Raw genomic sequence first — 16345 nt, 5'->3', positions numbered from 1 at the left:
ATTTATACAAATGAAGTTTTGCTTTGATGAATAAATAAAAACATTAGATGTGTGTATACTCTTGCTTTCATCACTCAGTTTCTACCTACAGCAATTGTCAGAAGGTAGTTTGATATCTGCTTGGTGCTTTGTTCAAGTACTGTAGTTTAGGGAGGACAAGACCCCACATTCCAGGATGCATTGCTGGAGAGGGGAGAAGAAGCCGCCTAGCGGTAACGCTATCCTAGTGCACCTCTCCCGTCGGTCTCGCCGTCCTGAACCACCGGCAGCACCGTACGTATGCCTCTCAAAACAAGGCTCGGTAGAGAAATGGGAACTTCTGTAAACGGTGACCAGACAGTCTGAATAGATCGCAAAATAAAACAACGCAGTAGTGGTAGAAATCGATCAAGCTGCGCCTGATTAGCTAGCTAGCTAGTCTTGTTAGCTAACTCTGGGAGATCTGCGATGGACCCGAGAGACACAGCCCCGGATTCGTGGGAGCAGGAGGAGGATGCCGAGGCCCGGGCTGCCGCGGGACTCCAGACCGCTTTCGCCGCTCTTAACGTGGAAGCCAAGCCGTTTGTCCCTAACGTCAACGCGGCGGTGTTTGTACCGACCTTCCTTCTAAGTAGTCCCACAGAAATGCCAGTGTCCGGATCCGACGGTAGGTTGTCCTTGTTCTGGAGTAAAGGAAAAACTGGAATTTGGCAGTGGTGACAGCTGTCAAGTTAGCTAGATGGCTAGCTACCATAGCTAACATCATGACAGCCTGCCACACAGTATCAAGCTATGCTCCCTGCACTGGTCTTACCCAGATCTTATCCAACAACATACCACTACAATGTTGTTCTGTCATGCTGTCAATACCTTTGCAATGAATATTTAAAAACGGAGTTATGTGTCTTCAAACATTCATTGTCATAAAGTTCTTTTAATTTTTGTACAGTGTTAAAATTCATCAAAGTGACATCGTGGTGGAAAAGCTCTCAATGAAGTGACCGTAAATGACAAACATTGTAACGGATAAGATTGAGAACCAGACTTTTGTAAAGAATAATGTAACATAGGCCTTATGTCTCCTTTCATAGGTGCTAATATGGTTGCCAGCATGGAGGTGTCAGAAACAGTTGGTATGTATGTCTGTTTGTTCTCTCTCATGCTGTAAGGCCTATGGACACATTTCACCCCTTTCATGCAGTTGTGTTGTTCATAGGGGCACAGTACTGCCTCTTATTGTTTTTGACACCTGATGTGAAGTGGGTTGTTGATTGTTGAGGGCAAACAAACAAGATACAGTGATCAAATATATACATGTCCAAGGCAAAGGAGGAAACCCAACATAGGCTTGTCGAAGAGCCTCACCCTTCCAAACAGAAAGAGAAAAATTAAAGTTAAAAAAGCCAAGCCTTTCAGCAATGTTTCCATTGTATTCATTTATTTCACTCAGGCATTGAAACATATTCTGACACAGCTCAACTGCCTTCTGGATGTAGAGGCCAATTCTGGATGACAGTGACAGTGGTCTAACTAGCCAACCCTAGATGCACGTCTTACGTAGTATGATGCAACATCATAGGCCAATGCCAAAAATAGACTACTACTCTCGACGAAGCACAGAGAGACACAATATCAAGCCTGCCAGATATCATAACCAAATGTCTCACTCAGTTTATTGTGTATGTGTTCAGGGCAGATTGCTGCATAGAGGTAGTATGTTCCTCCATGCTTTTGGTCAGGCCTGTATGTGCTGATGTCAGTTGTTTACATTTGGTCAGAGAACACTGAGCACACCTACTCAAGTTACAGGCCAGATTTATCTTTGAGCTTGACACTTGCAACGAGAGAGAGAGAGGGAGAGGGAGAGGGTTCTTACTGGGTAATAATGACCTCATTGGTTTACATTTCAAAGCTTTATGTATGTAGATGTTTTTTTTGCTATCCTATTTCTAAGCCCCAGCCTACCTTATTATTTAGCACTGATGATGAAACATGCAGTTGCTTAAGTTCTTCTGCTGAACATAACGATACACAGGCTAGATGATGAGGAAATGCATGCATGCCTCTGAGAGCAGTTCAATCATTGTCATCAGCACTTTCCTCTATGCCTGATTAGGAACGACAAGCAATTAGAAGAAAACAGGCTTTGTACATGATCAGTGAAGTGTTTAATTTTATGGATGAGGGAATGAAGCTCTTGTGGATTTGTTGCTACTCTATGGGAAGAGTTTCTTGTTTGCATGACTAGCAGATTTATTTATACCAGGCCATCTTGCTCAGATTCCTTTCATCACTATAAAGATTATATTGTGTGTGTTATTTGATGATTACATCATGTGGACCTATGGGAACCTCAATGGCATTGGTATGAGTCCCAGAATGACCCAATCTGTTGTGTGAACACAGGCTAAATCAAACTCATGCTCTGTCACATTGTGGCCTTTGGTGGTAAATGATTATAGATTAGATGGATTGATTAGTACTGTACAGCTTTCACAAGGTCCCATAATGCTTTATATGATTGTTTGGGGGCATGATTGTTTGGGAGCATTACTGACCTCATCCTCCACCTTGTTGTGGCCTCAGCTCTAAATACAGTGCCCTGCTAAGTAATGGGACAGTGAAGCATATTGTGTTCTTTTGGCGCTATACTCCAAAAATGTGGATTTGCTGTGAGGTTAAAGTAGAGGTTCTCAGCTTTTATTGGATGCCATTTGTGTACATATTGGTTTCACCATTCAGAAATTACAACGCCTTTAATGCTTGCAGAGGTCTGGAAAAAGGTCTTGTGGACAGATAAGATGAATATTATTATGTACTAGAGTGATTGCAAGTGGAAAGTTTGGAGAAAAAATGATCTGCTAAGGATTTACAGCATACCACCTCATCTGTTAAACATGGTGGAGGGGGTGTTAATGTTATGGTATGCTGCCACTAGAACTGGCTAACTTGTCTTAATTGATGATGTATCTGCTGACGGCAGCAGCAGAATGTATTCTGAAGTGTAGAGAAACATCTTTTCTGCTGGAGTACAAGCAAATGCCTCCAAATTCATTGGATGGTGCTTCATCCTACAGTAAAACAAAACATGCAAAACATGCTGCCATAGCAACTAGGGAGCTTTTCAGGGCCAAAAAGTGTAAAGCTCTTGACAATAAAAACAAACAACAACAAAAGATGGCTGCAGTACAGGCCTGGCAGAGTATCACCATAGAAGACACCCAGCGTCTGGTGGGGTCAATGGGTCGCAGACTTCAGGCAGTTATTGCATGCAAAGGATTGTCCAATATACCAATACTAAACAGTGTTTAATTTGGACATTTGATAAATCTGTCCCATCACGTTTGGGTACCCTGAAACAGGGGGACTTTGCATAAAATGTAAGTGTTGTAATTTCTGAATGGTGAAACCTATATGCACCTGAATACTATCAAAACTATTAAAAGCTGAGAATCTCTACTTTCACCTCATAGTAATTGTTCGATTTCAAATCCAAACTTTTGGAGTGTAAAGCCAAGAGAAGAAAAAATGCTTCACTCTCCCATTACTTACGCAGGGCACTGTATATGATTGTTTGGGGGCATTACTCATTACCTCATCTGCCACCTTGGTGTATCCTCAGCTCCAGTGGAGAACGGAGGGACAGAAGCAGACATGACCACGGAGGAGGAGACGTGGGAGCAGAAAGAGGAGCCCGGCGGAGCGGAACCTGGAGGGGGAGGTTCCCTGGGGGTGGGGAGTCCCAGTGAGGAAGTGCAGGAAAGGGAGGCGGCGGAGGAGGAGGAGGAGGAGGAGGAGATGATGGAGGAGGAAGAGGAGGAGATGCCCATGCCCAAAGTTGTTCCCGCCCAACCAGACGCTCCAAAGAAGGAGCATGTCAACGTGGTGTTCATTGGTCATGTGGGTGCGTTGTTGATATTATTCCTCTATTTTCCTCCATGTTAAACTCCATGTGGTCCTGTGTGCCTCGGTTGGGAGAGCATGGTGCTGGCAACGCTATGGTTGGGGGTTCGATTCCAATGGGACCATATACTAATATATGCACTCACTTGCTTTGGAAAAAAGCATCTGCTAAATGGCATATTATTTATGTAATGTATACACTCACCAAACACTTTATTAGGAACACTATACTAATACTGGGTAGGGCCTCCCTTTGCTCTCAAAACAGCCTAAATTCTTTGTGGCTTTGATTCCACAAGATGTTGGAAACATTCCCTTGAGATTCTGGTCCATGATGACATGATTGCATCACGCAATTCCTGCAGATTTTTCAGGTGCACTTTCAAGGTGTGAATCTCCCGTTCTACCACATCCCAAATGTGTTCTACTGGATTCAGATGCGGTGACTGGGATGGCAACTGAAGAACACTGAACTCATTGTCATGTTCATGAAACCAGTTTGAGACGACTTTTGCTTTGTGACATGGTGCGTTATCATGCTGGAAGTAGCCATTAGAAGATGGGTAAATTGTGGCCATGAAGGGATGCACATGGTCAGCAACAGCATTCAAGTGATGATTGATTGATATTAATGGGCCCAAAGTGTGCCAAGAAAACATTCCCAACACCATTACACCACCTCCACCATGAGAAGGTGTCCAGGTGTTCCTAATAAAGTGTTTGTGAGTGTATATTAAACTCCGATCTAATACTGTACTTTGTTTGGGCTCCCATGAAGGAAGATGTCAGGTCTAACAATACTGCATGATTTTGTTGGTTGTACAGTAAAATCCTTTTAAAAGTTATCATTCCAACCCAAAAATAACAAATAAAGCAGGCCAACAAAAACAAAACAGACCTGCTTTTCAGCCGTTAACTTCTTAGGATTTAAGATTGCTCTCTTTTTCAGATGCTGGCAAATCAACAATCGGAGGACAGATCATGTGAGTCAGCAAATTTGTAACACAAGAATGTGTTTCAGAAGATGGCTAAACGTTTACATATGTTTTTTCCTGTTAATGTTATGGCTCCTTATTAAAAATATGTCTGCCCACATAATAATTAGGCTCTCCCTGTCATCTTCCTTTTCTTTCTTTTCATTTTAGGTATTTGACAGGAATGGTGGAAAAAAGAACACTTGAAAAATATGAGAGAGAAGCAAAGGAAAAGAACAGAGAAACTTGGTAAACCTTGTATTGTGACTAAGGAAAGGAAAAGCATAGAAAGCCCTTTGAACAAATTTCTCAACTTTTTGGCGTGTTTTTCCTCTACAGGTACCTGTCCTGGGCATTGGACACCAACCAGGAGGAGAGGGACAAGGGGAAGACCGTGGAGGTCGGGAGAGCCTACTTTGAGACTGAAAAAAAGCACTTTACTATCCTGGATGCCCCTGGCCACAAAAGCTTTGTCCCCAACATGATCGGTGGGGCGTCACAAGCTGACTTGGCAGTACTGGTGAGTTTGCCAACAATGCTTTGTCATTGTCCCCCCACAGTAGGCATTGACCACTCTTCATATCTGCTGTGTAGAGGCAAAACATCTAGCTGTGTCCCTGTTAGTTAGACCGTTGCTGCTAGCAAAGCTGACTGTGGCTGCTTTGGTCAGGCATTTGGTGTTGTGGGGGAGGGAAAAGACTAATAAACTAAAAAGATGAATGGAGAGAAAGTGGATCATAATGTACACTGTGTTGAATTAACTAACTTCTGTAATTCTGAAAATCTTAGTATAGGTGCTGTTCTGAGTCTGCACCCTATGCTCTGTCAGGTGATCTCAGCCAGAAAAGGGGAGTTTGAGACGGGCTTTGAGAAGGGTGGGCAGACACGGGAGCATGCCATGCTGGCAAAGACTGCAGGAGTCAAACATCTCATCGTCCTCGTCAACAAAATGGACGATCCCACTGTGAACTGGAGCTTGGAAAGGTGAACATGTGCATCTTGTTTGAGGGGAAATGAATGGGAAAAGTATATATTTAGTCAAAGACCTGCCCCATAAAATTCATTAGTTGACTCTTTATGCAGGGCTGGTTTTCACAGCCATGAAATTTTAAAAGTGTAAAAAAAAGACCAATGTCCTCATCCACAACTTCACAACAAAGTAATCCAGCCTCCCCCTGACCACAGGTATGAGGAGTGCAAAGAGAAGTTAGTGCCATTTCTGAAGAAGGTGGGCTTCAACCCAAAGAAGGACATCTACTTCATGCCCTGCTCTGGGCTGACAGGAGCCAACCTTAAGGAGCCTGTTGAAGAGTGCACGTGGTATACGTAAGTTGACCTCTGCCTCTCATTTGACTACCTTCAAAAGTGCATCAAAGTAAATACTGATGTGTGTTATGGTGGTTGCCCACTTTCCCCGCATTTTCACAGAGAAGAAACAGTAAATGAAATAGATTCATGATTTTTGTCAAGTAATAGTTTACGTTTTATGAAGCCGTCTTTCAAGCGGATAGAATGTCTTTCTGCGTAGGTCTTTATTATTGATTGTCTTAATGTTTCTTTGTTGCCAGGGGATTACCATTCATACCACATCTGGACAGCTTGCCAAATTTCACCAGACCGACTGATGGCCCTGTCAGATTACCCATTGTAGACAAATATAAGGTGATGTCACTGTTTCATCCTACTACATGCCGATGTTACATCTGCCTGTGTTGCACTAGTTCAAATTCAGTTCACATTCTGTTGTGTATTTATGAAAAAGACACCTTTTGAGATTGACAAAGAAATGTTCTCTGTGGTCCTCCCTGGTCCTCTGTGGCTCAGTTGGTAGAGCATGGCGTTAACAACGCTAAGGTTGTGGATTTGATTCCCGCTGGGACCATATATACTGAAATGTATGCACTCACTGCAATGTAAGTCGCTTTGGATAAAAGCGTCAGCTAAATGGCATATATTATTATATTATATTATATAAATGTTTTAACAGTGCCATTGAATTTCATGTTGGCATAAGATAATGCAGCGTTAAATTAATAATGTCTCCCCTCACCATTTCCAACAATCCAGATGAAGCTCCACTGTTCTGGGTGAGCTTCCAGCTACTCCTTCTGTAGCCAGAGCACTGCCATCTTCTCAATACTTTAGTTCTCTGCCACTTCAATTCACCAGTGCGTGGGTGTATTTTGGAGCAAGTAGAAGGCAGGGAAGGTTATGGAATTAAGATATGTTATAGCTTTCTCAGCAGGTCATGTTCCCCTGCGGTTGTGCAAGAGGGGTGTTATGAAACCAAGGAGCCCAAACTAGGTTTGCTGTCCAGTTGATCTAATGAGATTACGGTCCAGTTAATTGGAGCCTGGTTAGGTCATTAGGCTAGCTGGCGGTCGCCCTGACCCTCACTAGTGACAGAGTGGATCAGCAAATTAAGGCAGATAAAGAAAAGTGCTACACTGACTGAAAATATGAAATCTCACATGGTGGGAGCAGGAGGGAGTAGCAACGACACAAAAACAGCACTGATTCCAACTTTCCACCCCAGATTTCAACTTGATCTCCTGATTTTCTTTTCAGCATAGTCTCTGTAAGCCGCACCCGTGGCTCGATGATTCTGCACACTTACTGTAAGTGTTCCTCCTAACCTTCTTTCTCATTAGCGTTGTGCTTTGTCTGCAGGATATGGGCACGGTGATCCTTGGCAAGCTGGAGTCAGGATCAATTAGCAAAGCACAGCAGCTGATCATGATGCCAAACAGGGTAAGGCTCTTTGTAGGTGGTATGTTCATGGTCCAAGTGCCCTGCTCACCAGTGAAGTATTCCTTCACCAAATTCTATTTGTTTGAAATACGAATGTACTGATTTTACTTTTGATATTCCTTTTCTGTACATTTTAATCTCTTCTCAGACAATATTAAATCAATCGTCCACTGTACCTTGTGTATAAGCTCAGCAATTTACTCGTGTGTGTGTGTGTGTGTGTGTGTGTGTGTGTGTGTGTGTGTGTGTGTGTGTGTGTGTGTGTGTGTGTGTGTGTGTGTGTGTGTGTGTGTGTGTGTGTGTGTTATACAGCACACAGTGGAGGTCCTGAGCCTGCTGTCTGACGAGGTGGAGACGGATGATGCGCTGCCTGGGGAGAACCTGAAGCTCCGGCTCAAGGGTATCGAGGAGGAGGAGATCCTGCCAGGCTTCATCCTCTGTAACGCAGAGAACCTCTGCCACTCTGGACGGACCTTCGATGCTCAGGTACCAACAGAGCAAAAGAGCTCAGTATCGCTGTAGCCACGTGATGAAGGCTGATGGAAGCTGTTGTTAATTATAGTCTCTGGGTCTCTTTTCAGATCGTCATCATTGAACACAAGTCCATCATTTGCCCTGGTTACAATGCAGTCTTACACATCCACACCTGCATCGAAGAAGTACAGATCACCGTAAGTTGCAATTGTCAACCCAGTCTGTTATGTTGCTATATACTCTGTGAGGGGCACCAGTTCAATTGTTTGTTAATTAGACTTGCATTCAACTCTACTCTGTCCTCAGGCCTTAATCTGTCTGGTGGACAAGAAGACTGGTGAGAAGAGCAAGACGCGACCTCGCTTCGTCAAACAAGATCAGGTGTGCATCGCCAGGCTACGGGCCGCAGGAACCATCTGCCTCGAGACCTTCAAAGACTTCCCTCAGATGGGGAGGTTCACACTAAGAGACGAAGGTAGGTAGGTGTGTGTGTGTGTGTGTGTGTGTGTGTGTGTGTGTGTGTGTGTGTGTGTGTGTGTGTGTGTGTGTGTGTGTGTGTGTGTCTGTGTTAAACATGTAATCATTCCTTTCAGGCAAAACCATCGCTATTGGCAAAGTGTTGAAACTGGTACCAGAGAAGGACTAAAGCATGGGAGGAGCATGGAAATCCTGCAACGGGCGTCTTTACAGAGGAGGAAGCTGCTGAAGCCTCCCTGACCAGCCATCCTCTCTATCCACCACTATCCGCTGGAGAGGAGGGAGAAAAAAACAAGAAACTTTTAAAGTGACTGAATCAGTTTTTATGATGAACAATATTAAAGAAAGACAAGTCCAGTGTGTCAGCTTTCTCATATTGAGAGCTTAGCGATGCCACTAATGTAGCTTCCCGTTCCCCGGGCCAACCTCACTGTTCTCTGGCCAACATTTGTTTTTGGAATGGAGATGGATGCAGTATTGCTTCGTTTGGAAAGAAAGGGACTGGTTTTACATCACGTGTGGACCAGAGTTAGCCTGTAGTAATGATTTGCAAAGTAAGTCACCCATTTAAATCCAAAATAATGCCAAAATGGTCATTATTTGGTTGTAAGTATCCCCATATCAAAATCCTAATCAGGTTTGTCCATACTTTATTTGGATCCACAAAGAAACATTGACATACAAAGGACCCTAAAGGTCATAGGTCATACAGCCCCACACGCACACACACACACTGTTCCTGTAGCGAACGAGGGTCTGTTATGTTACCAATCAATCAACAACCGTGAAAATAAAGTATCAAACTGAGAAACAAGCTTCTGATTCTTCATTTAGTGTATTATTATTCTGACCCCTGACATGTGAAGAAATGGCAAATTCTTATTTAATATAAATGATTGTTGTTTTGTGTTGTTCTTGCAATATCATAGTTTTCCCCTTTTACCAGTGACCCTCCTCCTGATGTACTGTTTCACAAATATGCACAGAGGACATCCTCCTTTGATCTTCAGAACTGTCTTTGATTGCACAAACTCATATAAATAAAGTTGGACGGATTCAATCGCGAAACAATGACGTAGACTATCGCGGTATACTATGCGCATGCGTCAACCCGATAAACACGTGAAGCTACAAGCATGGCAGACAAGACGGAGGGTTTGGTTGTGGACCGAGGACAGGTAATAATATCAAATTGCAATGCATTGGGTACCTTTATCCGACGTATTTTACAATATAAATCAATTGAGGGCCATTGCAATGGTGTTTTGGATGATGTATCACCGGTGATAATACCTAAAACGTTACTCTAGCCAGCCGAATTAGCTTGCACAGTCGGATAACGTTAGCTAGCTTGTCCATGGCCATGCCACGAGGCAGAATTTAAAAAAACATGATAATGAAAAATAAAGCCAGCTATGGGCTCACTATGGGTTTTCTGTTTTCTTGAAGTTGTGTTAGTTTTCCGACCGACCAGGGCTATTGTCAAGTGTCTGTCAGTATAGGGAAAGCACAGTTGCGACATATTTCAGTTCCGAATCTCCGTTGTAGTTTTCCACCCACCCAGGGTTAGTAACCCATAGCAGTCGTTGTGCCGATGAGATGTTCTCTACGCTCATTCTATTGTGGCCATAGACGTTGTTTGATTTGATCTTTAATCTCTTCTGGTTGTGTCACAGGTGAAGAAGGCTGTGCAGGCACTGCAGGCTTTCCTAAAGTCCAAGTCCACCCCAGACTCACTCCTCCTGGACGAGAGTCAGCACATCTCCCTGCTCTTCACCCTCTGGAAGATCCCCAGAAAGCCACAGACCATCCGCATGTGAGTCCCTTTTAGTGAACTTTGGGCCATCTGAATGGCTTGGTGATGTCCCTCTTAAAAGTGATATCGGTAGCTGTTGGTTTTTTAAAACCACATGACTGCACCAGAGCTAGTTCCAGACTGTTCCTCCTTGCAACGTTGAAAGGCACTTATCTGACCCAGACTAGTAAACTGCTGTATAGAAGCACAGATGAACTTACCAATACTAATTCTTAGCGCCTGTGTTTTTGTGTTTCAGCCCTCTGCCCCATGGCATTCGCTCAGACACAGATGATGTATGTCTCTTCACCAAAGATGAGCCCAACATGACACCGGACCAGAGCCAGAGGTTCTACAAGAAACTCCTGGCAGAGAGAGGAGTCAAAAATGTTACAGAGGTACTATATACTGATTATCTTTTCTGTATTTTTCCCCATTGAATGTGAATTTGCACCACAGCAAACCCTGTCCTCCTGTCTCAGTGTTGGACATGGGCAATGACGGTGCCATAGTGACTCAAAGTATATCCAGATGGACCTCCCTCTTCAATTGGAGCCTGTCTCTACAACTTTGACACACACAATACATGTCCAGTCTCAAGTCGAGGTGGTCAATAACTTGAGTTGAAAAGTATAGAATTGCTTCAAATATGGTCCTTGTATACTTGTTGGTGTGTGAGCCATAGAGTTACTTACTGTGATACTTATTGTTCCTGTGTACCCCAGGTGATCCCTTACCAGACACTGAAGACCGAATACAAACCCTTCGAGGCCAAACGGAAGCTGCTGGGAAACTTTGACCTCTTCCTGTCTGACGACCGCGTCCGCCGCCTGCTGCCCTCTCACCTCGGCAAGCATTTCTACGTGGGGAAGAAGTAAGCATTCTGTAGCACCTAAATGCATTTGTTACCATCAGATCACAGAAGGCTACGGTTAGACTAGTGAATTGCATGAATATTTATCTTTTAGTCTGAATAGATGTCTGCGGTCTTCTCCCTAGGACTCTAATGGCGTGTTTTCTCTTTGCTTAGGGAGCCTATTTCAGTGAATCTGCAGAGTAAGCAGCTGGCCAGAGATATCCAGAGAGCTATCCAGGGAACCTCCATCAAAGTATCCAAGAAAGGCTGCTGTTGGTAAGGCCTCTCCTCCTCCCCGTGTCAATGTGGATGAGCGAGTAGACTGATGTGAAGTGGACACCAACCTGAGTAGATGATGAATTGGGTCACCCCAGCAAACCCTGTCCTGCTGTATGTGTTGGACATGGGCAATGATGGGTGCCATAGTGACTCAAAGTATATCCAGATGGACCTCCCTCTTCAATTGGAGCCTGTCTCTACAACTTTGACATAATACAATATGATCAATGAATTTTTTTTTTTTCATTCCTCTGAATTACATGGTAGCAGAGCTAAAACAATAATTCAGCACAATGCAGGTTAGGAAATGACATTAAATACAACATTATGTGTCTACATGGCCCAACCTCTTGTAACCCTGTACTGTTTGTGTATTGTAGCATGGCTCGCGTTGCCCACTCAGGGATGGCTACAGATGAAATAGTGGAGAATATTGAATCTGCTGTCAACACCGTCGCTGCCAAATTATGTGTGGTAAGTTATTTAGTAAAGGTGGAATGCCTCTAATGTACTATTGCCTTTCTACTTCAACTGGGTTGGTTTAAGTGGAAACCAACCTGAGTAGATGATGAGTTGGGGCACCCCAGCAAACCCTGTCCTGCTGTCTCAGTGTTGGACATGGGCAATGATGGGTGCCATAGTGACTCAAAGTATATCCAGATGGACCTCCCTCTTCAATTGGAGCCTGTCTCTACAACTTTGACACACTATACAACGCTAAATAAATCAGTGAACGTTCCTGCAGCTGGTTTCTTAGACTAATGATGGCCATCGTCTTTGTCGTTGCAGCAACAAACAGTCAAAGGGACAGCTGTTAAGATCATCCATCTGAAGAGTCAATCATCAGTGGCTCTGCCCATTTACACCTCTGACCTCGGTCACCTGACTATGATGGAGGAGGCCCAGAAGCTGGCCAGAGAAGCCAAAGCCAAGGTGGGTGTTGGAGAGAGGTAGAACATGCGAGCCGGAGCCAAATATGTCCCCACTCCTGCTTATACTGAATACATGTTTTGTTTGTGGATTGCAGAAGATTTCAGACAAAAAGGCAGCTAAGAAGGACCAGGCGTCTACAGAGAATGACGCTCAGGGAGAAGAGGAGATACCACAGCTGGTACCCATCACACCCCCCAACAAAAAGGCCAAACTGCAGGTCAGTTCCACATACTGAGAAAACAAGTGTTTAAGAGATCTTTTTATTTGGAGTGCTGACAGTCTGGATTGAATTACAAGTATTTGAATTAAATTCAACAGTAATCAGTTTAGTTTCAAAGCAGCCATAGGCAGTAGTCGATTTTTGTCACAACTCTGCATGAATTCATGGGAAGATATTGTATTATATTTACCCAACTCATTTTCGCACATGTAATAATAGTTTGCTTCTTGCTTTTTCCCCTGTAGATACCATCTAAAAAGAAAGGACTTGATAAGGCATTGAAACCATCTCGAGGGAAGAAACGCTTTCTGCCTAAAGGCCAAATAGCCAAGAAGGCTAAGAGGAAAAACTCAAAAAGAATGAAAAAAGTGCCTCAATCCTAATGTTTGTCAAAACAATGACACAACTCTCCATTCTCTGCTTCTATTAATCCCCCTTTATCTATATGGGCCCTTCCCCTGACTCTTATCATATGGATATACAAGAAATGGCCATATTGTGGTCATTTAGTTCTGTTTGTTCTGTCCAAAGTTTAACTAACTTACTTGCAATTATGTCTTCATATGTCTGATTTAATGGGTTTTGTTCAAAATCATATTTTTAAAAAGCCCTCTTTGTACATTAAAACAATGCATATTACCCCTAAGAATAGTTGGACTCCTTTTCTAATGTAGAGTAGATTCTGTTGAAATCACTGCCATTTGTTCATTCAGTCAATAAATGCCATGCAAACCATATACTTTTGATGGGATCTGCCTTATTACTTTTGATGGGATCTGCCTTATTTCTTTTGTGTGCATGGGTATTGTGTGGTTTTATATTGGGTCCATTAGCCCTGGGCAATGTTTACCCTGGGTATAGCCAGTCAGCACTCGCTGCCTGTATCAGATGACATGTCCTTTGTTCATGTGATCATGACATGGTTGTACAGCTGCTGTCCGCTCTTTACTGACAATGTTAACATTCAAATATCGCAGACATCATTGTTCATCCACATGGTAGTCTTCCAATTGCAATGCCTGGGTCGGTTAATTCCCTATTTTCATGAGGTGCAATGCGTATTCCTGTGATGAACTTTGAACAGTCATACAGTAATGAGTCCTACTGTGCAATGTATGTACACAAAAATAGAACACAAATATCTGTATAAACCTACAGACAAAGTTTTTTTTGCCACATTTGTAAACATTTTTTTTTTGGATCCCATTATAATGCTTGATAGTTTGATTTCACTTCTTTGCTCTTAAATCTTTTTTACATAAAGCATTTTTTTTTACAGTCATATGATGATTTCTCCAATATAGAGATGTATTGTAGCTTTATAAGGCGTCATAATGACATGATCCAGGTGTTTATAGGCCAGTGATATTTGGAAGACGGCCTCATTGTAATGCCTGGAATGAGGCATGGTATCAGACACGTTTTATCCTTATTCCGTTCTATGCATTATAATGCGCCCGTCCTCTGATTTTCTACCTCCACCAGCCTCCCCTGGAGGCCATAGATAGTGGTGGTTTTAGTCTGTCTATTCAGACCTCCCTCCTTGAATAGGGTGGGTGTGGTGGTTGACGTCTGGAGTTACATGAGGTGAGAGGAGGGGTGGGGGAAGCAACAGAGCTTTTTGACACTAGCTGACATCAGCAGAGGGGGCTACAATCCCCAACCAACCACTCATGATGTAAGTACCAAGAGATACAGTATAAGTTGAGTAAGTGTCAGGAGGGCAGAAGAAACAGTGGATTAGATGAGGAGCAAACTGGGTCTACAGAAGATACTACTCTTGTTGCAGGAAAATGGAAACTGAATAACAGCTTTTTCTTCATAATTAATTAGTGATAAGCCCCCCCCATCAGGTCCTTTTGCAGAAGGCAGACAAAACAGCCATCGCATCATTCTCAGGGAGCTCCACAGAATGGCACTGGAGGCTGGTGAGTCGGACCTCCCTGGGTCAGAGAATTCCGGGAGACGAGTGCTGTGTCCAGATCCAGACCCCAGTACCCCAGAACCTCCACGCTGGGCCTACTTCCACAAACCCATTATCATTATGGTAATGGGAGCCCTGGTGTCAGGGGTGGGTGCGGTGCTGTTTCTGCTCCACTCCTCTGGGGTGATGGATACACCTCACGCCACAGCTCCTGTCTGTCTGTCCATTGGACTGATGTTTGTGGTGGTGGGGCTGGTCTGGTTACCCATTCTGAAGGAGAAGAGGCGACGTAAAGGACTGGGGACCAGGACCAGGAGTAGATCCAGCAGTGTTTGATGGACCAAATGCAGAAAAGTATCAATGAAGTGATTGATTAGGCGGTGTCATTGTGATTCTATGCAGCATGACTTTCCCTGGTGAGCTGTGTTCTGCTGTGAATGGTCTGTGCTGTGGCTGCTGTGAGCCTGGAGACCAGGGTCCTAAGGGAGGAAGGAGGAGGAAAAGAAGACAGAGGACACCAGTATGTGAGCAAAATTTAAAGAAAGAAAAGAAAAGTCAAACTTGATGTATCTGAGAAGACAGTCTCAAAACTCAATACATACATGAGACTTGTATATGTTACTACTTGTATCTGTATATAAAGTCAGATTTCAGTTTAATTCATATATATATATATATATATATATATATATAGAGAGAGAGAGAGATTCACATTAAACATGCTCTACGCTAAACCTAAACTATGCATAGGTTTCTCTCTCAATTATTGTTCAATTGTATTCTATCAATTTATTCATTCATTCATTCATTTATTTATATTAACCTGGTTCCAACATCAATTTTCTAGACGCAATATATTCTGTAAATCAAGTACTTGAGAAGGTGTTGTATTTTTCTTGATTGTTTATTGTTAACGTATGTCACTTTATACCTCATATTGTTTGCTTCACGTACATTTTGTGTTAAGTTTTTCCTCAAATAAAAACAAATCTAATTAAAATATATATATATTTTTTTTTTTTATCATTCCTTGCCGTCCTGCTTAACAATAATATGTATATTTTGTTCAGCTGAACACTGTCAGTATTCTCATTATTTTGATGCAGACAATTACTCAATGCATTTCTATAAAAGACATTGATAAAGAACCCTGCATTCTTGCAATATAGTATATATATAAATAGTCAGTGTATATTCTCGCCCCCTGCTGGTCTCAATGTTGCATTGCAGATTGGAGATGGATTATGGAGACTGGTTAGATTCGAAGGGATTCAACAGTGGATCGACACTCAGGAACTATAGGAGTTAATTTCCCGAATACATTTTTCATTGCATCATTTTTTGTTTAGTTTAAAAAAATAAATATAAATATGATTTCTGCTTTCCATTCTTCATGGGTGTGGGCAGGGTGGGGGGTGTCTAGAGGGAATGGCTGACATGGCTTTGCTTGGCATCATGGCTTTATCATATCACATAGGCATCCATGTGCTGTCCCAGTGGACTTTCTTGAGCTTCTTTGTGCTTTGATCCCAAGCATTGGCACTGATCAGAGATGTGTTTCCCTGGCCAAGGGCAGGCAGCAGGCTGGGCTGGTCCTTCAAGGGGGCAGGGATGACCTTGGGGGCATCTCTCTTGGCTCTCCTGGCGAGCAGGGGCTCTTTCTGCACTAAGGGCTTAGGCCTCAAGTTGACCCCTCTGGCAGGTGCCACTGGCTGGGCAACCTCAGCCCTGAACCTTGACTCACTTAAGTTAGGCTCTTCCAAGCACAGAGGAGTGTTGC

The 16345-nt window shown here is 43.2% G+C and overlaps 2 protein-coding genes across 2 annotated transcripts; both read left to right on the top strand.

The window, feature by feature from the left end:
* Window positions 1-261: 261 nt before the first annotated feature.
* Window positions 262-9358, top strand: gspt1 (G1 to S phase transition 1). The gene is made up of 14 exons (XM_083687409.1): window positions 262-646; window positions 1071-1112; window positions 3602-3883; window positions 4832-4865; window positions 5028-5105; window positions 5196-5376; window positions 5686-5840; window positions 6042-6182; window positions 6425-6518; window positions 7527-7607; window positions 7920-8093; window positions 8189-8278; window positions 8388-8556; window positions 8675-9358. Exons 1-14 carry the CDS (start codon window positions 448-450, stop codon window positions 8725-8727), a joined length of 1773 nt encoding a protein of 590 aa, XP_083543535.1. The 5' UTR covers window positions 262-447; the 3' UTR covers window positions 8728-9358.
* Window positions 9359-9680: 322 nt separating this feature from the next.
* On the top strand, window positions 9681-13378 carry rsl1d1 (ribosomal L1 domain containing 1). The gene is made up of 9 exons (XM_083687004.1): window positions 9681-9736; window positions 10235-10374; window positions 10613-10751; window positions 11079-11227; window positions 11384-11485; window positions 11869-11962; window positions 12278-12421; window positions 12516-12638; window positions 12887-13378. Exons 1-9 carry the CDS (start codon window positions 9695-9697, stop codon window positions 13022-13024), a joined length of 1071 nt encoding a protein of 356 aa, XP_083543130.1. The 5' UTR covers window positions 9681-9694; the 3' UTR covers window positions 13025-13378.
* Window positions 13379-16345: the final 2967 nt, after the last annotated feature.

Source organism: Argentina silus, assembly GCF_951799395.1.
Source record: "Argentina silus genome assembly, chromosome: 16".
NCBI classification, from domain to species: domain Eukaryota; kingdom Metazoa; phylum Chordata; class Actinopteri; order Argentiniformes; family Argentinidae; genus Argentina; species Argentina silus.
The sequence above is the reverse complement of the archived record's forward strand: the minus strand, read 5'-3'. Positions and strand labels throughout refer to the sequence as shown.